This window comes from Zingiber officinale, chromosome 6B (genome assembly GCF_018446385.1).
Source record: "Zingiber officinale cultivar Zhangliang chromosome 6B, Zo_v1.1, whole genome shotgun sequence".
Taxonomy (NCBI): Eukaryota; Viridiplantae; Streptophyta; class Magnoliopsida; order Zingiberales; family Zingiberaceae; genus Zingiber; species Zingiber officinale.
Genome location: NC_055996.1, coordinates 82,729,862 through 82,753,690, shown reverse-complemented (window position 1 = coordinate 82,753,690; position 23,829 = coordinate 82,729,862). Strand labels below are relative to the sequence as shown.

At 42.2% G+C, this 23,829-nt stretch overlaps 1 protein-coding gene across 1 annotated transcript; it reads right to left on the bottom strand.

The window, feature by feature from the left end:
• Positions 1 to 21,747: 21,747 nt before the first annotated feature.
• LOC121991168 lies at positions 21,748 to 23,331 on the bottom strand. Its single transcript, XM_042545186.1, has 4 exons — positions 22,635 to 23,331; positions 22,335 to 22,483; positions 22,185 to 22,286; positions 21,748 to 22,107 (listed from the first exon to the last, which is right to left on the bottom strand). Exons 1-4 carry the CDS (start codon positions 23,329 to 23,331, stop codon positions 21,748 to 21,750), a joined length of 1,308 nt encoding a protein of 435 aa, XP_042401120.1.
• Between the last annotated feature and the right edge of the window lie 498 nt (positions 23,332 to 23,829).

Genomic DNA, 23,829 nt, shown 5'->3' with positions numbered 1-23,829 from the left:
CCCCTTGGTTGGCTTCTTCGGGCGTCTGCAGTCCTTGGACAGGTGTCCTGCCTTTCCACAGTTGTAGCAGGATCCCTTGAACTTCTTTGCTTGTGCCTTCTTCTTGAACTATTTCGGCTTTTTAGCGTTCGGCTCGACCAGGTTGGACATATCGTCTATAGTCCGCTTGGTTCCTCTGCAGTCGGATAACTTTCGATTATCCTCCTCTATTCGTAGCCTCAGGATCAGGTCTTGCAGCCCTATCTCCTTTTGCTTGTGCTTTAGGTAATTCTTGAAATCCTTCCATGACGGAGGGAGCTTCTCAATTACCGCAGCAACTGCGAATGACTCGTTCAGCTTCATTCCTTCGGCGTCCAGATCATGCAGTATTAATTGCATATCTTGGACTTGAGATGAGACGCTCTTTGAGTCCACCATCTTGAAATCCAGAAACCGACCGACGATGAATTTCTTCAGTCCGGCATTTTCGGTCTTGTATTTCTTCTCAAGCGATTCCCACAAAGATTTCGCTGTCTCCAATGAACAATACACGTTATACAACGTGTTGTCCAAGGCGTTGAGAATGTAGTTGCGACACAGAAAATCTCCGTGCGTCCACGTATCGCAAGCAGCCTTGCTACCGTCCGTAGCGACTGGCGGGTCTTCACGCAAAAACCGTACAAGGTTTAGCGTTGTTAAGTAGAACAGCATCTTCTGCTGCCATCTTTTGAAGTCGGCTCCGGTGAATTTCTCCCGCTTTTCTCCGTGCGGAATGGATGTCGGAACGGCGGTCGGAATTGTTGATACAGTCTGACCTGGATGTTGTTTTGATGTTGACACTGATTTAAGTTTGAATCAGATATTAAATTAACTCAGACTAATTACTAATCAAGGTTGACTTGGTTAACCTGATTGACCTGATTGGGAAAAGTCCAAGCGAGGAGCTTGGCACGGGAAAGTCCTGGTGAGTGAAGCCAGGCAGTGGGAAAGTCCTAACTGGGATGTTAGGCATTTGGAAAGTCCTGGTGAGTGAAACCAGGCAATTGGGAAGTCCAAGTGTGGAAGCTTGGCATGTATGGTCGGAGAGGGTTCGGTAGCACGCTCTCTGGACCGTCAGGGGTGAGGACAGCAACCTTGGAAGCTTGACTCGAGACTCACAGTTTTGGATCGGTCTGCAGACCGATCCGGATGCTAATAGCACGGTGATCGGTCTCGGATCGATCCGGTTTCTGATCGATGCGGGGACCGATCAGCAACACTCGATAGCACATCGAGTGTATCTTGTCGATCGGGGACCGATCGGATAACACTCGATGCTGCGAGTGGATCCGATCGGGGACCGATCGGATGATCTCGATAGCTACGAGTGGATCGATCGGTCTTACGGACCGATCCAGGTGAGTCCTGATCGGTCCACAGCGATGCCAGATTCGCGTGAAGGGGTGGATCGGTCTTGGGACCGATCAGACAAGCACCTGATCGGTCCCCAGACCGATCAGTGACGATAAATAGAAGCGTGGATCGGTCTGCTGACCGATCCACAGTATGACTTGTTTTGCATGCGCTTTCTCTTATTGTTTCTGATTCGCAATTTCTTTTACCTATTTCGTTTCTAACCATCTGCTGCAAGTTTTCTCGAAGTTTCAGGTTACAGATTACGATGTTGGGTGAATTCAAATTAAGGATCATTAGTAGAAGGCAACAAAAAGCTTTTGCTGTGTCTCGCTGCGGACAAACCAGTTTTGGTAGCAACGTCTCGTTTGCGATCTGCTGGCAGCCGTTTGGTCGAAATCAGCTTGACTTGTGCTGATAGGTTCAAGCTCAGAGGTACCAGTGGAAACGAGGATGCCATTGGTGGGAGCTGAGACAATCAGACAAGGAAGAAGTGTGATTGGCGACGTCGTGGACGGTTGCAGGGATTTGCAGGGATTTGCTGCAGGTTTGGCAGAGATCCGTTTCAGAGCAGAGAGGCATATGAAGGTGGAGAGGAGAGGCTCTCGGGACAATGCTTTTTGTGCTCTTGCTGTGAAAAACACTGTGGAGAAAAACTCTCTGGAAGATTGAAGCAGTGCGCTTGTTCTTCGCTGATTGTGGCTGTGAGCTTCCTTTGATCATTTCACTTGAGCCACTACTGTAAGTCTTGTGCTTAATTTCTTACTGCTGTTAAAGACTTTGTGGAGAGGTTACTCCACCCAGAATCCTTTAGCCGGATAGCTCCGGTGTGATCTACCAAAGATCAAGAGGATTCGTCCACCTTACGGACTAGGGGCAAGTTATCCCGAACCTCTTAAATCTCTGAGTTAGTGTGCTGTGTTTTCTTGTTTTAGTTTTCTAATTCCGCTGTGCTAACAAAGTTCTTGAAGAAATTGTTGTTTAGTGTTTTCCAAAGAGGCTATTCACCCCCCTCTAGCCATCTAAGGTCCCAACAAGTGGTATCAGAGCCTGGTGCTCTTCATTTCGGCTTAACAACCCAAAGAGCAAAACAATGGCCATGAAGGAGGGATTTAGCACCAACCGTCCACCTTACTTCGAAGGAGCAGATTTTCAATATTGGAAGGGCCGCATGGAGTACTACCTCAAAACCGACATAGCCATGTGGTTCTCAGTCAAGGAAGGTTTCACACCACCAAAGGATGAAGAAGGTAAGGAACTCGAGTCGTCAAAGTGGTCTACCGAACAACTCCGCAAAGCACAAGCCGATGCCAAGGCTATGGTCACCTTGCAATGTGGAATCGCCAAGGACCAACTCGTCAAGGTAGGTCCGTTCTCAAGTGCAAGAGACCTATGGAACAAACTCATCGAGCTCCAAGAGGGAACTCGGGATTCTCGGATTGCCAAGAGGGACCTATTATTGAATCAGCTCCAAAATCTAACCATGAAGGACAATGAAACGGTGAGTGAACTTCATGGGAGATTCAAGGAGATCATCAATGGTCTCCACTCCGTGGATGAACGGGTAGAAAACCGTGACTTAGTAAGGTACGCTCTTAAATCTTTTCCTAGGAATGCCTTGTGGTCATCCATGGTAGATGCCTACAAGGTATCCAAGGATCTTTCCATTGTTAAACTAGATGAATTTTTCTGTGAGATGGAACTTCATGAGCTTGCTAACAAAGGTCAAAAAGAGAAGGGTATTGCTTTATTTGCAGGACCAAAGAGCAAGGATGGAAGAAGGAAGAAGGAAAAGAAGAAAGAAAAGGAGATTTCCTCATCCACCTCTTCTTCCGAATCCGATGATGAAAGTGGATCATCATCAAGCGAGATGGCGAACTTCGTAAGGAGGATTATGAGAAGAGGCCGAAGATACAAAGGAAAAGGTAAAACTAATGATCAAAATTTTGATAAATCTAATGTTACATGTTATGAGTGTAGCAAGAAAGGACACATTCGGAGCGAGTGTCCGAAACTAAAGAGGAAGGAGGAACGAGCCAAAAGGAAGGAGGAAAGAGCCAAGAAGAAGAAGGCCCTCAAGGCCACTTGGGATGAGTCCTCATCAAGCTCATCGGAGGAAGAAGAGAAGATGGAAAAGAGCACTCGGCAATTGGCACTCATGGCAAGGGAAGAGTCCGAATCCGAGAGTGATGACTCAAGCGCTTCAACCACGGCTTCATCATCTTCGGATGATGAAGAGGTAACCCCTTCTCATATAGAAAAGTGTTATAAAACTATCACTCACTTATCTACATTGCTTAAAAAGTCAAAAACAGAAAATAAATTGTTGAAAGAAGAAGTAAAAACCTTAAGGACCCTTAGGGAAGATGAGGTCGATGACCTACATCTAGAAGTCCTTGAGGATGAGAACAAGGCCTTAAAGGGTGAGGTTGAGAAACTCAAGAAAATGCTTGAGAAATTCTCAACTAGCTTTAAGACTCTAGACATGATTCTAAATGCCCAAAGGGCAGTTTACAACAAAGCCGGGTTAGGGTATCAACCCAAGGAGTCGAGTTTCATTTCTCTAATGTCTAGAACTCAAAATAGTAGATCACATGTTTCTAGAGTTTATGGAACTAGGAAAGGTATGACCAAGGCATGGGTTCCTAGGTCTTTCGTTGTAGAAGCATTAGGTCCCAAGATTTGGGTACCTAAAACCTCTATTTTTAGTGTATTGTAGGCATTGGTCGAGGGGGAGCATCTATCAACTTGGTTTGTTGATAGTGGATGCTCCAAGCACATGACTGGGAACAAATCACTGTTTACTACCATTCAAAACAAAAGTAGAGGTAATGTGTCTTTTGGTAATAATGGTAGCCTTAAGGTTGTAGGAATTGGAGACATTCATATATCCGAATGTCTTCATATCAAGAATGTCCTTCTAGTCAAGGGGATGACTTTTAATCTCCTAAGTGTCAGTCAATTGTGTGATACGGGTTACACAATTGAATTTCATTCAAGTCAATGTTTGGTTAAACACATTGACACACTTGACACGGTACTAGTAGGCACAAGGGTTGACAATATTTATCAAGTATCATTTAAAAGTGCTACTAATGCTTTGATTAAGTGTTTCATGTCGAAAGAAGAAGAGTCTTGGTTATGGCATAGAAGATTGGCACATGTAAACATGAAGAACATCTGGAAGTTGGCCAACCAAGGATTAGTGCGAGGCTTACCAAGCATCAAGTTCCACAAGACCAAACTATGTGATGCATGTCAAAAGGGTAAGCAAACAAAAGCTGTCCATAAAGGTAAAAGCAATGTAAGTACATCTACTGCTTTAGATTTATTGCACATGGACCTATTTGATTGCAGTAGTGTAATATCATTGAATGGAAGTAGATATTGTTTGGTAATCGTTGATGATTTTACTAGATACACATGGACTTTCTTCTTGAAACATAAGGACCAAACTATAGATATTTTTATTTCCTTTTGTAGAAGAACTGAAAATGAAAAATCGACAACAATTAAAACCGTTAGAAGTGATCATGGTGGGGAATTTCAAAATCATAGGTTTTTAGAGTTTTGTCAAGAAAAGGGATATAGACATGAGTTCTCTACTCCAAGGACCCCACAGCAAAATGGGGTTGTGGAGAGAAAGAACCGAGTCCTACAAGAGGCTGCATGAGTACTCACTACCGAGCTACTTATGGGTGAAGCTGTGAATACGACTTGCTATGTGCAAAATCGAGTTTTAATACATAGGTTTTTAGGAAAGACTCCCCATGAACTTTGGTTTGGGAAACCGCCTACAATTAAACATCTTAGGGTGTTTGGTTGTAAAGTGTTTATCTTAAACACCAAGGACCATCTTGGGAAGTTCACGGCTAAGGCTGATCAAGGGATACTGGTCGGGTACTCTCTTACCAGCAAAGCCTATCGAGTCTACAATGAGAGGACTAAATTGATTGAAGAGTCCTCAGACGTAGCATTTGAAGAAATCCCTAAATCAAATGATCAATCAAGGGATGTAGGAGAAATTCAATTCGAACTTAGAAATCTAAGTTTGAATGATCAAAACATTGGAAGAGTCGAAGTTGACTCTGAAGATGATGAGCAAAGGCAAGAAAGGGCTCAATCTGATCTCTTGCCTGTGCTGAGTGAGACCACTCATGAGGCACCGCCAACTCCAAGGCAATCTAGGATAGTCTCTAGTCATCCACAAGACCAGATTGTGGGAGACATCCAACAAGGGGTTAGGACTAGATCATTCTTCAGAAATGAGTCGAATGAGGTTGCTTTGATCTCAGAAATCGAACCTAAACTAGTTGATGAGGCATTGCATGATTCTGATTGGGTCATAGCTATGCAAGATGAGTTAGGTCAATTTGAAAGAAGCCAAGTGTGGGACTTGGTTCCTAGACCTAAGAAGACCACCATTATTGGAACTAAATGGGTCTTCAAAAATAAGTTAAACCAAAAGGGAGAGGTAGTAAGAAACAAGGCAAGATTAGTAGCCAAGGGCTATAGTCAAGTTGAAGGCCTCGATTATGATGAGACCTATGCTCCTGTGGCACGATTGGAGTCCATTCGTTCAATGCTAGCTTTTGCTGCACATAGAGGTTTCAAGCTCTATCAAATGGACGTTAAATCGGCCTTCTTAAATGGTTTCATTAAAGAAGAAGTCTACGTTGAACAACCACCGGGGTTTGTGAATACCGAAGCTCCAAACCACGTGTTCAAGCTCAAGAAAGCTCTTTATGGGCTAAAACAAGCACCTCGAGCTTGGTACGAAAGGTTGTCGACTTATCTATTAGAAAAGGGTTTTGTAAGGGGTCAAATAGACCCAACACTATTTCTTCGTCGAGATGGTGAAAATATTTTTGTAGCCCAAGTATATGTCGATGACATAATTTGTGGCTCAAATAACAAGGGCTATTTAAATGAATTTATCACTCACATGGAAAGTGAGTTTGAAATGAGTCTTGTGGGAGAGTTGACATTCTTCCTTGGACTAGAAATCAAACAAACTAGAGATGGCATTTATGTCCATCAAGCAAAATACACTCAAGAGATGCTTAAGAAATTCAAAATGAGTGATTCTAAGGAAGTATCCACTCCTATGGCGACGAGCACTCGTCTTGACAATGATGAGAGTGGAAAATCAGTTGATCTAACGCAATATAGAAGCATGATCGGTAGTCTTCTATATCTCACAGCTAGTCGACCGGACATACTCTTTGCTGTGGGCATGTGCGCTAGGTATCAAGTCTGTGCCAAGGAATCTCACTTAATTGCAGTTAAGAGAATTCTGAGATACCTTAAAGGCACAATTAGAGTAGGTCTTTGGTACCCTCGTACTGAATCATTTGACTTGATAGGTTATACCGACTCCGATTATGCTGGGTGCAAATTGGATCGGAAAAGTAGGAGTGGGGGTTGCCAATTTTTAGGTTCATGTTTAGTTAGTTGGTCAAGTCGGAAGCAACATTGTGTTGCTCTCTCCACGACCGAGGCTGAATATATTGCCATGGGAGAGAGTGTATCACAGTTGTTGTGGATGATACACACCCTAGAGGATTATGGACTCTCTTATAAGGGTGTACAAGTGCTATGCGACAACATTAGCACAATCAACCTAACTAAAAATCCAGTCCATCATTCGAGGACCAAACACATTGAAGTGCGTCATCACTTCATAAGAGATCACGTAGCTAGGGGAGACATTGTGCTCACATATGTTGAGTCAAAGTCAAACCTAGCCGATATCTTCACAAAACCCCTTCCGGAGAATGAATTTAGTCATTTAAGGAGGGAGTTGGGAATGTGTTTGGCTCCTTAGGTCATTAGAACTTCACCATGATCAATAAGGACTATTAAGATGACAAGAGTAATTGGGAAACTGATTTGGGCAATTTGGGGACATCTCACACAAACGATAAGGTTTAACAAATTGTTTTTGTTTGCTAGAAATGGGGTGAGATGCTAGGAACAACCAATTTATTCAAAATGTATTATGCATCCCTTGAATAATTAGGTTGAAGAGACATTAATTGAGTATGGGGAAGGCCATTACATAATTCATGTGTATTTGGTTCCTAGATCTTACTCATATATTCCAACCAAGGAATCTTGGTTGGACATTTGCCTAGAAATTTTTCTAATCATGGTTGATGGTTAATGTGTTGATTGGTATTGTTGTTTGGTTCATGTCATGACTTTTGATTGATAGAACGATAGGTTATTAAAGGAAATAATAATAAATTGAATATATTTTGACAAACTTGAAACTAAACATAACAAGAATCAAGAATTTCAGCTTTCATGCCTTGATTGCAAATTAGGACAAGTTGTCTGTTTTGACAAACTTGAAACTTGTCTGAAATCTCAGTGTTTGTAGTCGAATATGAAAGTCTCAAATTATAAACAAATTCACACCATAAGAGCCCATCGTTAGGACATAGTTATGCTTGTAGATTCTCAGGGTTCTAGATATTGATTTTGAAAGTTTTACTGGAGAAACTTCTACGAACTATCAAAGGATTTGATTCTTGAAATCACGAAAATTCGATGTCGAGACAGCGATCGAGACTCTGCCCGATCGGGAGAAAGATGGATCGGTCGACGGCCGATCAACTTCCCAATCTTTACATGCATGAATCGATCGGTCCGGGGACCGATCGGGTTATTTTGTGCGACTCGGTCGGTCAGGACCGATCGGGATAATCTAATCGCATAGGCTCTTGATCGGTCCATAGGCCGATCGGTGGTTCCAATGGTTAAGGCTGTGACTTAGGGGCTTCTTGTTCGATCTACGATCGGTCACGGACCGATCGAGGAAGTTCTGATCGATGCGGTGACCGATCGAGGCTTGAATACTCGATCACCCGATCGGTCCACGCCGATCAGAGGTTCCTAATCGATGCGGTGACCGATCGAGCGTCGGATACCTTCTGATCGGACAACCGTCCGATCATTTCTTCACTGTACACCCATCTTAACCCTTAAAACCTCCCGATCCCCTCTTTCCCTCATTCACGCGAACCCTAGCCGATTCTTCCCACCAGCCCACCCTTTCTCTTCTCCTTGCACGCCGAAGCTCCAGCCCTCGGAAGCCCTAGCCGAGAGTTCCATGGCTCCAAGGTAACTCCTACCTCTATAGAACTTGGCATTGTGCTTTCATTTCTCATCCGTTGTTGTGTTTGTCTCGGTTTGTTTGTTTGTGGCTCGGTGCTCTCTCTTTGTTTCCCATTGTCCAAATGGTTAGGAAGAAACCCACTAGTGGTGAGAGTACCTCTAAGGAACCAACCGAGAAATCCAAATCCAAGTCCAAAGCTCCTGCTACCTCCCGACCTCAACCGGCTAGTTCAGGGAGATTCCCCAACCAAAAATTTGAAAAATCATTTAAGGAGAGGACTTTCAAATTACTCCCTTGTCGATCTGTTGATAAGAAGTTCATGCAGGAATCTTGTCCCTCTATTTTAGAAACCATTGCCTACTACAAGCTCGATTCGTTGGTTTTTCTAGAAAGGGACATCAACTTTGATCTAGTATCTGAATTCTATAACAACCTTCATCAGACTCCTGATGGTAGTTATAGGACAAGAGTGGCTAAGCAAAACGTTGATCTCAACATAATTGACTTCTTTGGGTATTTAGGTTGTCGTTTGTGTTCGGGGACGGTGTTCTCCATCTATCCTGTTTTGCCTGAACCCATACCTTATCCTCTTAATGTCTCTTCTGACTCAATCTATGAGTACTTTTTTGGTCATCCGAGACTGGATGGTTTAGATGAGTTAGATGACGACTTTCCTACATTTGCAGCCCTTAGACTCTCTGCTCCTGACTACATCCTTTTCAAAGTTGTCACACAATGTCTTCTACCTATCACCTCTAAACCGTTGGCAGAAATTCGACCATATCACTGTCTGATGCTTTATGGGTTACGTCGACGTCTAGATTTTGATATTATGTCGAGTGTCTATATGTCTATCATATCCCATAGTGAACCGAGCGGCGACAACATCTATATGCCTTTTGGGCATATAATTACTGATTGGCTCGAGTCCATGGGTATTGACGTCTCTAGGGGGAGGATAGTGAAGATGGTCAGGCAGGATTGTCGACTTGGGAAACGTGCGTTTTCCAAGTCCGGAATCCTAAGTCAGGATGGGCCGGTTAGGTGGAAGGATGGGAGGGCACTGGGTGAGCTACCACTTCCACGACAGGTTGCTCGTCCTCCTGCTGCTGCTGCATATGGCGAGGAGGATCCAGATCTGTGCTGGCGGATCGCTGAGCTGGAGAGCCGGTTTGACCGCCACGAGGAGATGGTATGGCCTGCGCCTCCAGTTGATCAGCGCTTCGATACTCTAGAGACAGCAGTTGGCGACACATCAGGCATTTCTAGGATGGATGGCGGCCATCCACCTCCTCAGCACTCTGCGGGCGAGCTACCCTCAGGCGTGACATGCCTCTTCGATTCCACTCTTCCAGGTGATGCTGCTGATGAGCCTCTTGATGAGGATGTTGGCTGACATTCTCTATGTTTTGATTGTTTTGTTGATACTATGTCTTTGATACATTTATCTGAACTGGATGTTAGCTGTGTTTCTTATATTCATGCTATTTATGATGCTTCACTATTCATGATACACTTATGATGTTTCATATGCCATTGTTTTTCATATACCGTTTTTTTTATGTGGATTAAGATTGAGGCGTTATTAGTTAATAGGGGGAGGTGTTTGTCAGTCTTATTCATTATTTTACACCTTTTCGGTGTTTGACAAAGGGGGAGAAAATAATTAAGTTTAGAGACGATTTGACCTCTTTGAATCAATAAGAAAAAAAAGAGAGAAAGTAACTGAGTTATATCCATCTTAGGGGGAGATCTTAATTTCCCTGAAATTTCTGATCTAAACTTAAATTGTGTTGTCAAACAACAAAAGGGAGATTGTTGATACGATCCGACCCGGATGTTGTTTTGATGTTGACACGATTTAAGTTTGAATCAGATATTAAATTAACTCGGACTAATTACTAATCAAGGTTGACTTGGTTAACTGATTGACTTGTGGGAAAAGTCAAGCGAGGAGCTTGGCACGGGAAAGTCCTGGTGAGTGAAGCTGACTGGGAAAGTCCTAACGGGATGTTAGGCATTTGGAAAGTCCTGGTGAGTGAAACCGAGCAATTGGGAAGTCCAAGTGTGGAAGCTTGGCATGTATGGTCGGAGAGGGTTGGTAGCACGCTCTCCGGACCGTCGGGGTGAGGACAGCAACCTTGGAAGCTTGACTCGAGACTCACGATTTTGGATCGGTGCAGGCCGATCCGGTGCTAATAAACGGTGATCGGTCTCGGACCGATCCGGTTTCTGATCGATGCGGGACCGATCGGGCAACACTCGATAACAGCGAGTGTATCTTGTCGTCGGGGACCGATCGGATAACACTCGAGCAGTGGATCTTGTCGATCGGGGACCGATCGGATGATCTCGATAGCTACGGTGGATCGATCGGTCTTACGGACCGATCCGGTGAGTCCTGATCGGTCCCCAGATCGGTGACAGATTCGCGTGAAGGGTGGATCGGTCTTGGGACCGATCGAGACAAGCACTGATCGGTCCCGACCGATCGGTGACGATAAATAGGCGTGGATCGGTCTGGCGGCCGATCCACGGTGTAACTGTTTTGCATCGCTTTCTCTTATTGTTTACGATTCGCAATTTCTTTTACCTATTTCGTTTCTAACCATCTGTTGCAAGTTTTCTCGAAGTTTCAGGTTACAGATTACGATGTTGGGTGAATTCAAATTAAGGATCATTAGTAGAAGGCAACAAAAAGCTTTTGCTGTGTCTCGCTGCGGACAAACCAGTTTTGGTAGCAACGTCTCGTTTGCGATCTGCTGGCAGCCGTTTGGTCGAAATCAGCTTGACTTGTGCTGATAGGTTCAAGCTCAGAGGTACCAGTGGAAACGAGGATGCCATTGGTGGGAGCTGAGACAATCAGACAAGGAAGAAGTGTGATTGGCGACGTCGTGGACGGTTGCAGGGATTTGCAGGGATTTGCTGCAGGTTTGGCAGAGATCCGTTACAGAGCAGAGAGGCATATGAAGGTGGAGAGGAGAGGCTCTCGGGACAATGCTTTTTGTGCTCTTGATGTGAAAACACTCTCTGGAAGATTGAAGCAGTGCGCTTGTTCTTCGCTGATTGTGGCTGTGAGCTTCCTTTGATCATTTCACTTGAGCCACTACTGTAAGTCTTGTGCTTAATTTCTTACTGCTGTTAAAGACTTTGTGGAGAGGTTACTCCACCGAGAAGGAGAATCCTTTAGCCGGATAGCTTCCGGGGTGTGATCTACCGAAAGATCAAGAGGATTCGTCCACCTTACGGACACGCCGAGGAGTAGGGGCAAGTTATCCCCGAACCTCGTAAATCTCTGAGTTAGTGTGCTGTGTTTTCTTGTTTTAGTTTTCTAATTCCGCTGTGCTAACAAAGTTCTTGAAGAAATTGTTGTTTAGTGTTTTCCAAAGAGGCTATTCACCCCCCTCTAGCCATCTAAGGTCCCAACAGGAATGGCGGTTGGAACGTCGTTGGTAGCCATATCAGTTTGTACGAAATATCGTTTACGACTGTTGTTTCCGGTAAATTCCGGAGTATGCAAACTGATCGTCGAGGCTAGTGTTCGACACTATCTCCGTAAACGATATTGCTCCGCTACGGTGCTTAACGGATTGTTGCAATTCGTTCCCAAGATACAACGACGACAATCGTCTCGGAATCGTAGCACTCCGACTTCCGAGACCAGCGAACCTTCTCGTAGGCTTCTTGGACTCTTGAATGCACAAGATGAGTGAGTGAATACTTGAGGAAGAGAAGATTAAGTTGAGTGATTTGATTCCAATCTGGAGGGTTCTATTTATACAGAAGGAAGAGGCTTTAGGGAGGGGTGTGACCTTTGGGTGGATTAATCTGGGCCGTCCGGACTGAAGAGTTATAACCCTTCACATAGCCCCTTTAATCTCATCCATCAGATCTAAGAGTTGTGACCCTCAGATCTATCAGCCATCGGATCTGGATCCATTGATCCGATGCTTCAGATCATGTCTCATCCCAAGCCGTCAGATCGTGACTCATTGTGATCAACGTTGATCAACGGCTGCCATCCGTTCGCCCAACCAACCTCGCGTTGATGCTCAATCGCCTACAAGCTCCCATTGCGCACTGCCACATGGCTGGCTCAGGTACTAGCCTGACACGTCACCCGAGTGCCATGTAGGCACTGCAATGTCACCTGGAGCATAAATTTAAGCTCCTCAATGCTCCTCGCGACGGTGCGAAGTGCAAAGTGCGCCTACAAAGCGCCCAAAGCGCCCATTGCGCACGTGCGGGTGGCGGGCTCACAGGTGCGAGCACCTGCTCGCCCCTGAGCAGAGAGTACCTGGTACTTTTCTGAGTTAACTCCAATAACTCAACATCATTAATAAGTAAGGAATGCACATCGGAAATTTCCGATGTGGGACTATTCTCCCTTGCATTTCCTTAATGAATAACCAACGTTATTTTGGGCCGACTTTGAACATTAATTTCTCATTCACCCTTAATCGGTTTTGAGCAAATTAATAGTCTAAATCTATCTACGCGAAACGTAGATTTCAATTTTGAAGTCAATTACGACTTTCAACAATTGATGGCTTCCGATTTTTCCTCCTCACAATCGTATTGGTCCATTTAGGCCCCAATATCCAACAAACACGAGCGTCGATCTTAAAGACAATTGAGAACAAAAACAATGAATTTGAGTGTGTTGTATTTGATCTTCGAACTTCAATCCCTTTTATAGTCTTCATCTCGATCTTATCAGTGTACTGACATGACATTTTCGACCGACCAGACACTCCCCGATTGCCTAGATGATGCTAATATGTCCTCAACCTTTATTTGTTTCAACAATGGCTCAATAACGACTCTCGATTACTCAACCCTTTCCGATCGACTGGAGAGTTTCCAATCGACTGGAGGCTTGCTGATATGGTTGTTCTGATCCATTTCGACAACGGTCTTAGCTACTCATCAGTTGACTTTTGATCGTTTGGAGTTCTTCCGATCACCTAGAAATGATCAACCTTAGACTTGACCATTTGCTGACTTCACCTTCTTTGGCCGCTTGGATGTCCGTGCTTTGTCTCGGTCACCTTGCGTAATCTTCCTTCTAGCTTCTCGTCCCTTGGATGCACTGAGCCCTTCCGACTCGCTCATATGAATCCTTCTCGCTCTGTCGAAGTACTCTTCCACAACTCCTCATACCTCGAATGCACTGAGTCCATTGACTCCTTTTCCTATGTCATCATTCTCGCTCGCTCGCTTGCGTCTTCTACCAAGGTCTGTCGTGTCCGATGCTCTTTAACCATTGAGTATATGTGTATTTTCCTAAGTCTCTATAGACTTAGAGTATTCACATCATTTACCCTATCTAAAAATTTTATTTTAAATTTTAAATAAAATAGCTAAAAAAACTTTATATTAACTACCCTATTTATTCTCTAAATTTTACATTTATGAATAATTCTTCTCTAAATTTAGAGAATGGATTCTATTCTTTAAACATTATGGAGGAGAGAGAGAAAAAAAATAGAGAAGTTGACATATTATGTAGTGAAAATTGAATATCTAGATTTAATAAAATATTTTTTTTTATCCTAAATTATGCATTTTGAATAAAGAAACTGATGTGAAAACTCTTATATGCACATATTAAAACTCATTGAGAACCTAACTTAAACTTATTTATTTGATAACACATCAAAACACAACTACGGTTCTAACATAACTAACTCCGTAACTAGAATCCAATCAAATAACAATATTCGTATGCAGCAAACAATAAACATGTTTAATCATAGAATTAGTCAAGGACTGGGTGAAGCGACGCTAATTGAGACCCAAAACCGAAGGACCGGTACAAACCTAACCTACAGTTTAGATCCAAAGCTTGGGCCATCACTACTATTTTTTTCTTTTTAACAAATATACAGAACTAGAAGAAAGTCTACAGGACCAACCTTGTTCGAGTTAGGAGGTCAAAGAGGCAATGTAATTTTAAGATGAAGATAGATGAGGGGTCAAACCTGGGGACTGGATGCTACTTTGTGATGACATGTGCCCACACATTCATTATTCACACTTTTTGCTAAAAATGCATCTCTGATTTTCTCTTTTTTCCCATCATATTTTTGGATTCCAAAATTCCAGCACTAAGTAATTTTTTAGACTCATGCTCCAAATGATCTTGCAGGTCCCAAATCGTTTTCAGAACACATGAAAAGAAGGTTTGATGTCGTTTAAAGAGATAAGCCATGTTTCATGAAGCCTGGGGTTGCAGTCTTTCTAAAACCATCCCAATATCTTTAAATCCATCTCTTTTTCCCCAACAACATTTATCATGTTTGAATGGAAGCCTTGTCATCTGCACTTTTTTTGGGTTATCATACGAACTATGTAATGACGTTTACGAACTTTTCCTAGTTTAAGGGGAAACAAATCTATCCAAATTTTGTTTTTCTTAGTATAATAAACCTATCTGTATAAAGTTAAGAGCAACAGAGCCGTGGGCCATAATCCTTATCATCTATAAACAATATTTGTAAGAATAAAGTTTCACAACTGAAAAATATCAAAAACAGCATTTACACGTAAAATTAAATAATTGAATGAAGTACAAAAAACAAGTGTGCCCATCGTTAAGAACCACATTACACATGGAGCAATAAATATAGTCTACATGCTATGGGAATAATAATTCAGAATAACAATGCGTTGACAAATTGGGACTATAGAACTGTAAATATGATGGATACTGGTAGAGTAGACCGTGCAATTATTGTAAATCACGAGTATGAGTCCAAACTAATTATCAGCAAAGTAAAGTTTTCTTATATCATAATTGAATGGCAAGTAAACTCTTTGCTTACCTTGATGTAGCATTCCAGCCCCATTGTATACCGCCATAAGAAAGTTGTAAGTAACTGAAACAGTAGATCAGCATCAATGACATGGTATCAAACTTTATCTTTTCTTTTCACCGGTGCATCAGTTGCACTGTCGTCACAGCAATACAGTTCATGTAGCAGATTTGGGGGGCGTTTGGTTCTTTCCTAGGAATAGGAATCGGAATGGGAATCATTGTATTGTGGAATGGGAATGGGTATGAGCATGAATATCACTCTTAAAAGCAATGTTTGGTTAGTTGTATATCTTCTATCGGAATAAATCAAAGTTTCCTTTTTTACCCTTAAAGGAAAATAAGAGAAAAAATTAGATGTGAGAGAAAGATGAATGTGAGAGAAAAATATAATGAAAGAGAATGATGAGAAAGAAAGTATTATGAGAGAGAAAATGTGATAAGAAAGAATGAAGAGAGAAAGTGTTATGAGAAAATGAAAAAAGAGAGTGTGATTGGAGAGAGCATGATCAGAGAAAATATGATGTGAGAGAAAGTATAATGGGAGAGGATGAAGAGAGAGAAAATATAGTGAGAAAAAATGAGGAGATAGAGTGTGATGAGAGAGATTGAAGAGAGAGAAATTATGGTGAGAGAAAAAGAGAACAGTGAATATGATGGGAGAGATTGAGGAGAGAGAAAGTATGATGAGAGAGAAAGTGTGTTGAGGAAAAAAGGAGGAAGTGTGATAAGAGAGATTGAGGAGAGAGAAAGTATGATGAGAGAGAAAGTGTGTTGAGGAAAAAAGGAGGAAGTGTGATAAGAGAGATTGAGGAGAGAGAAAGTATGATGAGAGAGAAAGTGTGATGAGAAAAAAGAGAGTGTGATGGGAGAGATTGAGGAGAGAGAAAGTGTGATGAGAGAGAAAGTGTGATGAGGAAAAAAAAGAAGGAAGAGAGTGTGATGGAAGAGATTGAGGAGAGAGAAAGTAGGATAAGAGAGAAAGTGTAATGAGAAAAAAAGAGGAAAGAGAGTGTGATATGAGAGATTAAGGAGAGAGAAAGTGTGTGATAAAATGATGAGAGAGAAAATATAATGAGAGAGAATAAGGAAAGATAAGTGATATGAAAGAAAAAATAAATAAATATATTTTGATATTTGATATTAATGGAGAAAATTTTAGTTTTAAGTCAAGGGTATTTTTGGAATAAGGGAATATTTTGATTGATGAAAATAGGGTAATGACTCATTGAAGGGGAGGTACATGGGAATGAGTTATTACCCAATTTCAAGGATTCATTCCCTTATTTATATTCCTATTCCTATAATCCAAACATTAATAATGGGAATCAATGATTCTCATTCCCATTCCCCACTCCTATTATCCTAAACCAAACGCCCCCTTGGATTTTTTTGTCACTTCAACCAAAATTGCTAATCTGACAATCGAGAGGGAAGGTAACAGTCTATAAAGAAGGCCATGGATATCAGTTGCATTAGAAGAAAATTTGAGTCCAAGCTTATCCAGGGCATATTATTCTCGAGGTCAGAAGTCCTAAAATTCTACATAGCTATTACATGACATTATATGTTGGAGTTCTATAATATGGTCCATAATATGTGTGACAATGCAGTTAATAGTGTTGGATCTACTAGGGGTGTAACAAATGCTTTTCGTCCAAATTTATATTCAGCTTCAGCTCTAAGTCTTGTTTTACTAGTATCAAAGATGAGTCTCCTTGATGAATGTTATTCACATACAACAAGCAAACATTACTATGCCAAAATGAATTTGAGAGGTTATTAGAAAAGATAAAATAGAGAGAAAAAAATATTATTCGGGAACAAATAGATACAGACCCAAATCTAGCAGTTGATGAAATAACAGAAAATTGGCATACAACTTTGACCTGATTTAACTCTATCTCACCGGTCTTCTCTTAGTTAAGTTGCAAGCATAACTATTACAATTGTCTCTCAACAGATAAAAATTAAGCTTCTAAACTGTCTCAACAGAGACAATTAAGCTTCTATCAACTTTATAAGATTCAGAGAAGAGAGAATGATAAGATATGAACATAATGCTCTCTTAACAAGACAGAATTAAAATTGTATCTGATATGACTACATAGTGCATACAACAAACATTTCCTGCTCTGCATGCAATATTAAGATAAACGATGTAACAAAATAGAGGAATAAAAGTAAGTCTTTTATGTTTCGCCTGATAGTTAGAACATTTATAGAAGATTTCTAAAGATAACTACAAAAAACCTACAAGAGAAGTGAAATTTCTCTAAAGCCTTCAATTGAGAGGAATCCACAATTTGGAAAAATTGGAGCAAACTTTACATGGAATTAAGAGGTTGGAATGAAAAGGTTCAAGAATGAGAGAAGAATAGTTGGATGTAGAGTGAACTTCTAAGAGAGGTGATCCGGTGATAAGGGCCCACCCCTCAGAGGGTCGTTACCATGGTGGAAGTCAAAGCCTAGGCAGTCAACGCCCTTGTATCGCTGGCCGGTCGGACAACCCACTTGTTCGACCGAGGCGAAGGATAGCTAGGCCGATATCAACCCAATGTTACCACAGCTCGGTTGCATACCGAGCTTCCAACGCTCAGAAAACCATGTGTCGGCGAGGCACACGCCAAGCGGCCAGCTCGCTCAGACTTAAGTCGAACCTTAGAGCCGGCGAAACGGGAGCGCAACCGAGCAATCACACTCAGATATATCTCGGCACAACAACGGGGCTCGGATGGTGGAACGTTGGCCGAGCGGCCACCCCACTCGGCCCAAGGGCTAGACACCTGGACGGCTGAGGGTTGGCCGAGCGACCATCCCGCTCGGCCCACTAACAGACAAAAGGAGGATTAACCGATATCCTTGTGGGAACTCGTGCCACCGTCAGGCGGCATGGTTGGCGGCATGACCGGACAGAGGATCGTACGACGGAAGCTTCCACTGTCATGCCAGCGATATGCTCGGGTCATTGAGGTATAGTGTGATGCTTTCCTGACATGTCCTTTCAGGGAAAGCTTTGAGAAGCGTGCACGCCTCGAAAAGCGTGCACACGCGCTCCCGGTAGCCCTATATAAGGAGCACTAAGCTTCAACGGAGATATGCATAATGTCTACTGTAGCTACACTATTCTCTGCTTCTCTGCTTCCTTACTTACACATCGTCGGGGACTGACTTGAGCGTTGGAGGGCCATCGTCGGGGAACCCCTCCCTAGCTCAGCACTGACGCTACTGTGATTGCAGGATCCTCCAGCTTGGAGTCCACCAATGGTCAACAAGAGCACCACATTCTCCCAGCGTCCATCGCCTCGATTCTCGGACAGGATCAAATTTGGCGTCGTCTGTAGGAACGCACCTGCATCCGAGCAGAGAAGATGAAAGAAGCTGCACGCCTTCACATCGTGATGCTCACTCAAGAGGAGCTCGATATGCTCGTGCAAGCTCGAGCAGCCAAAATAGTCGAGCAGCAACAGCAGAAGGCGCTGGCTGATCGGCTGGCGCAACAGGCCACGTCAGCGTCAGGAGGTCGAGCGGTGCAGGAGGACCGGCCGGAACAACTTTTCATCCGGGGACAAAATCGAGGGTCAACCGACACGCAGGGAGAAGCACCCCCTACGCCGATACCTTTCCACCGGGCTTTGTACCAGACGCCCTCAAAAATCGCGCAGGCGAATCAAGAGCGGGGATCTTCTTCAAACGAAGCGCTCGTTCGAGATGCCCGGAAAGGCAAAGCGCCGCGAGGCGACGCATCCCCTGAGCGGATCAATCACCAGTTCTCAGAAGCAATATTGCAGGACCCGTTGCCGAGGCACTATGCTCCGCTGACGATCGTAGAGTACAACGGATCAACTGATCCGGATGATCATTTGGGCAAGTTCGACAACGCAGCTACACTTCACCAATATACAGATGGGGTGAAATGTCGGGTCTTCCTCACCACACTCTCCGGCTCGACGCAGCGCTGGTTCAGAAGGCTGCCGGACGGATTAATACGGAGCTTCAAGAATTTCCGAACGACCTTCCTGCACCACTTCGCGAGCAGTAGGTGCTACCAAAAAATGAGTGTCAGTTTATTTTCTTTGAAGCAAGGACCGAGAAAAGCTCTCTGGGCGTACATCCAGCGATTTAACCAGGTAGCTATGGGTATCCCTTCAGTCTCATCTGAAACCATGATGAATGCCTTCACCCAGGGGCTCGTCGAGGGAGACTTCTTCCGGTCCCTCATCAGGAAGTCACCCCGCGAGTACGACCACATGCTCAAGAAGGCTAATGAGTATATAAATGTGGAGGAGGCCCAGGCGGCAAAAAGGAAGGAGGCACCAGTTGAACCCTCGATGACGACTGAACGATGACCACTGAGCAGCCAGCCACCAACCGCCGAAAGGGCCAAGAGCCGAAGGCCGGCCTCGCCAGGAAACGAGGGCATATTCCATACAACATGTGACTTCCGACGGACCAAAGACATCGAAAGGCAAGGTATGGACGTCCATGTTTTGCTCCTTCCACCAGTCGGCGTCACACAATACACGTGACTGTCGCGGCCTGCCACCGATCGCCCGGCCAACCCCAAGGGGCTATCGTCGCCGATCGCCCTCTCCTGATAGGCGGCACAGGCATCAATCCGTCGAACGACGAGAGGGTGCAAGAAGATCACCCGAGCGACAGCGCGACCATCAGCAGTCCAACATCGACCATCCCCTAGCCTCTCGCGAGCAAAACAGGTCATCTGTTCGAGAGGAGGAAAATAGAAGTAATACCGCTCGAGGAGAAATAAACATTATTGCCGGTGGGCGGACTAGCGGTGACTCCAACCGAGCCAGGAAGTCATACGCTCGCCGATTGGAGATACATGCAGTAGGCTGCAACCGAGAAACGATAAGTGGGCATGAGATCAGCTTCGGTCCCCGAGACCTCGAGGGAGTGGAAGTCCCTCACGATGACACCCTTATCATCCGAGCGGTAATCACGAATTACACCATTCATCGAATTTTTGTTGACACAGGTAGCTCGGTGAATATAATCTTCAAGAAGGCTTTCGATCAACTCCAGATCGACCGAGGCAAGCTACTGCCAATGACGACCCCACTTATGGGTTCATTGGCAACGAGGTGCAGCCGATCGGTCAAACTAAGTTGGCCATATTACTTGAAGAGGAGCCACTCAGGAGGACCAGAACCACAAATTTCATTGTGGTAGACGCCCACTCAGCCTACAACGTCATCTTGGGCCGACCGGCCCTCAATGAGTTCCAAGCGGTAGTTTCAACCTACTGCCAAAAGATCAAGTTCCCGGTAGACGACTGGGTGGGAGAAGTCATAGGTGACCTACTGGCCATTTGGCGTTGCTATGTTGAAATGATCAAGACCGAGGCTAGATCCGCTCGGAAGGCTCCCAGTCTAGAGGTAAGCGCCATAGTTGTCAAAAGCGCAAAGCGCAAAAAAGCGCTCAAGGGTCTTTGGGCTTAAAGCGCAAGGCGAAGCGCGGGCTTTACGGAAAAAAACGTAATAAACAAAAGGGCTATTATATCTATTAAAAAACTTTCAAAATGTCTTTGAAAATCCAAATAACAATAAACAAAATATTCTTTGATGAAATTGCAGATTACTGAAAATTAAAAGTCTTTGAAAATATGATACATGAAATATCAAATATCAAAATAATCATCTTCTTCATCTTCATTGTCCAAATCTATGTCATCAGCTCCATCGCTTGATTTGTATCCATTAGTATCTTCTTCTTCAGTTTCATTATCAAGATTAATTTCTTCTTCATTTACAAGACTAGTTTGTGCTGAAGACTGCTTTCTTTTTGCTAATGCAGATGATGATGTCCCTTTTGAAGAAGACGTATTTCGAGATCTAAAGTCATATGCACTTTCACCAACCCCAGATGCTTGTGCTACATCACTCCAACGCAAATCTTCACCTTCAAAGACAAAATCATTATCATTGTCTTTATCACTGTCATCCAATTTTCCCAACAACCATTCATTACTATCATCTATCTCTGACAAAGTAATAGGATCAATCTTATCTTGCATGTCATATCTTCTCCTCAAAGCTCTATTGTACTTGATATATACCAAATCATTCAATCGTTGTTGAGACAACCTATTTCTTTTCTTAGAATGTATCTACAAAAAAAAATTAAAAAGTAAAACGTTAAGTTCATAATATAAATTTTAATATGCATTAAAAAAAATCCAACTTACATGTTCAAAAACACTCCAATTACGTTCACAGCCTGAAGAAGAGCATGTGAGGTTTAAAATTTTCATTGCAAATGTTTTTAATTCAGGAGTTGATGCACCATAAGAAGACCACCAATCAGCTTGAAAAACAAAAACATATAAATTATAAGATTAACTTTATTACCATCCAATATTGATATTGCACAATATATTATTTATAAATTTACCAGGTGATTTTAAAGTTCTTTGTCAGATAGCCATTGGCAAACCAAAAAGTCCTTCTGCTTTCTTGTATTTTTCCAATTGATTCGTGATCTTATCTTGTAAATCCTCACCTCTCACCAATCTAGATATGCACTTGTACAAACCCTCCATCACTTCTGTATCATTTTCTATGTCAGGGTTTGAGTAAAAACACTCTGGATTCAAGAAATATCCGGCTGCATGCAAAGGTCGATGAAGTTGAATGTTCCATCTTTTGTCAATGAATTCAAAAATGTTACGATATTTCTCTTCATTATTGTTAAATGACGCAGCGATAGCTTCTTTGGCCCTGTCCATTGCCTCATAAATATAACCCATAGGAGATTGTTTTTCACCGTCTACCAGCTGTAATACTTTCACCAATGGACCACAACTTTTAATGCAAAAACCATATTTTTCCAAAAAGAAGACATCAATATCACTTCTGCTACACGTTTTCCTGCGGCCTCTTTGGAAAATCGACTATTTACCCACTTTTTAGATGTAAACATCTTTCTCAGATTTGCTTGTTGTACATGAAATCGCTTTAAAGTCAAAAAAGCGGTTGCAAAACGTGTCTTTGCGGTTCTTACCATGTCTCTCTGTCCAGTAAACTCTCTTATCATGCTCAATACTTGTGGTATATTGTAAATATAACTATTAACCATCAACGCCCGTTCATGCAATTTTCTGAGATGAGAAATTTTGAATATATCCTCGAGCAACAAATCTAAACAATGAGCTGCAAAGAGAGTCGAGTACAAGTGTGGAAATCAGTTTTCCAAAAGACGATCTGAAAAAACAAAAACATTTAATCAAAAAAAATTTAAAATATAATTCAATTATTAATTGGAAGTAATAGGCTAATAGCTAACAAAAATTTAAAATATTACCTGCACTGACATTGCAGCTTGCATTATCTATTACAATCTGAACCACATTTTTTTCTCCAATGCGATACACAAATTTAGAAAGCAACTCAAACATTTTGTCTGCTGTGTGAGAATAGCCTGAAGCATCAACTAATTCGACAAATACACTTCCTTGGGGACCATTCATCAAAAAATTTATAAGAGTCCTACCCTTTTTATCTGTCCATCCATCTGCCATGATTGTGCACTCAAACTTAGCATGATCTTCTTCATGGGATTTGAGAAGTGAGTTCGTATTTGCCAACTCCTTCTTCAAATACTTAACCCTCACTTCATGATATGATGGAGGTTTCATCCCTGATCCAAATTGTCCAATAGCTTCAATACAAGGCTCAAAAGAATCATATTTAACAGCATTGAAGGGAATTCCAGCATCATACATCCATCTTGCAAATTTCTCAACTACAATATCTCTTAACTTCTTTTTATTTTCATCAAATTGTCCTTTGCTTTTTGCACGTCTTTGTTTGACAATTTCATCGACATCTTTCATAAAATAAAGATTAATAGGTCCAGTTTGTTTACACTTTTTACCTTGGACCGTAGGATGGTTACTTGAATTGGATATTGATCGTTTCCCTTTAACTTTAGTTTGGTGATCATCTTCTTCCAAACCTTCCAAATTATCAACATCATCAGAATGAGGAATTTCATCCATTTGATTCTTCAAATTATTCTTTTTTTGCATGAACTCTCTAATTTCTTCTTTAACATGCTCGAGACATTTCGGGCAAGCTTTCACATTTCTATTGCCCCCAACTAAATGTAACTTGTGTTGATAAATTCCGCCATTTGTTATTTTACCACAAAAAATACAATTGACAACATTTGGATTTTTAGGATCTGAACATGTTGCATAATTCCAAGCAATATCTTTTTGAGTGGATGAAATTGTTATATTTGACATGGTTAACTTAAGAATCAAGAGTCAAGAGCGCTGCAATCAGTAATAATTAACAATCAATAAGTAAAAAAATATAAAACAGTAAAAAAAATATTAAAATATAAATCTGATTTATACGAATTAATTAGAATTTTTAATTTTAAATATATATATATTTTTATATATTTAAATATGATTTATATGTATTAATAAAATTTATTAGATTTTTTATTTTACATATATTTTTTATATATTTAAATGATTAAATCTGAT

Excerpts from the sequence above, each read along its gene's own strand:
- LOC121991168 (XM_042545186.1), bottom strand. The coding sequence starts at position 23,331 with ATGGATGAAATTCCTCATTCTGATGATGTTGATAATTTGGAAGGTTTG. Across the intron at positions 22,484-22,634 it reads AAGCTGCAATGTCAGTGCAG|CTCATTGTTTAGATTTGTTG; the intron begins GTAATATTTTAA and ends CTCTCTTTGCAG. Across the intron at positions 22,287-22,334 it reads TTACTGGACAGAGAGACATG|CGATTTCATGTACAACAAGC; the intron begins GTAAGAACCGCA and ends TTGACTTTAAAG.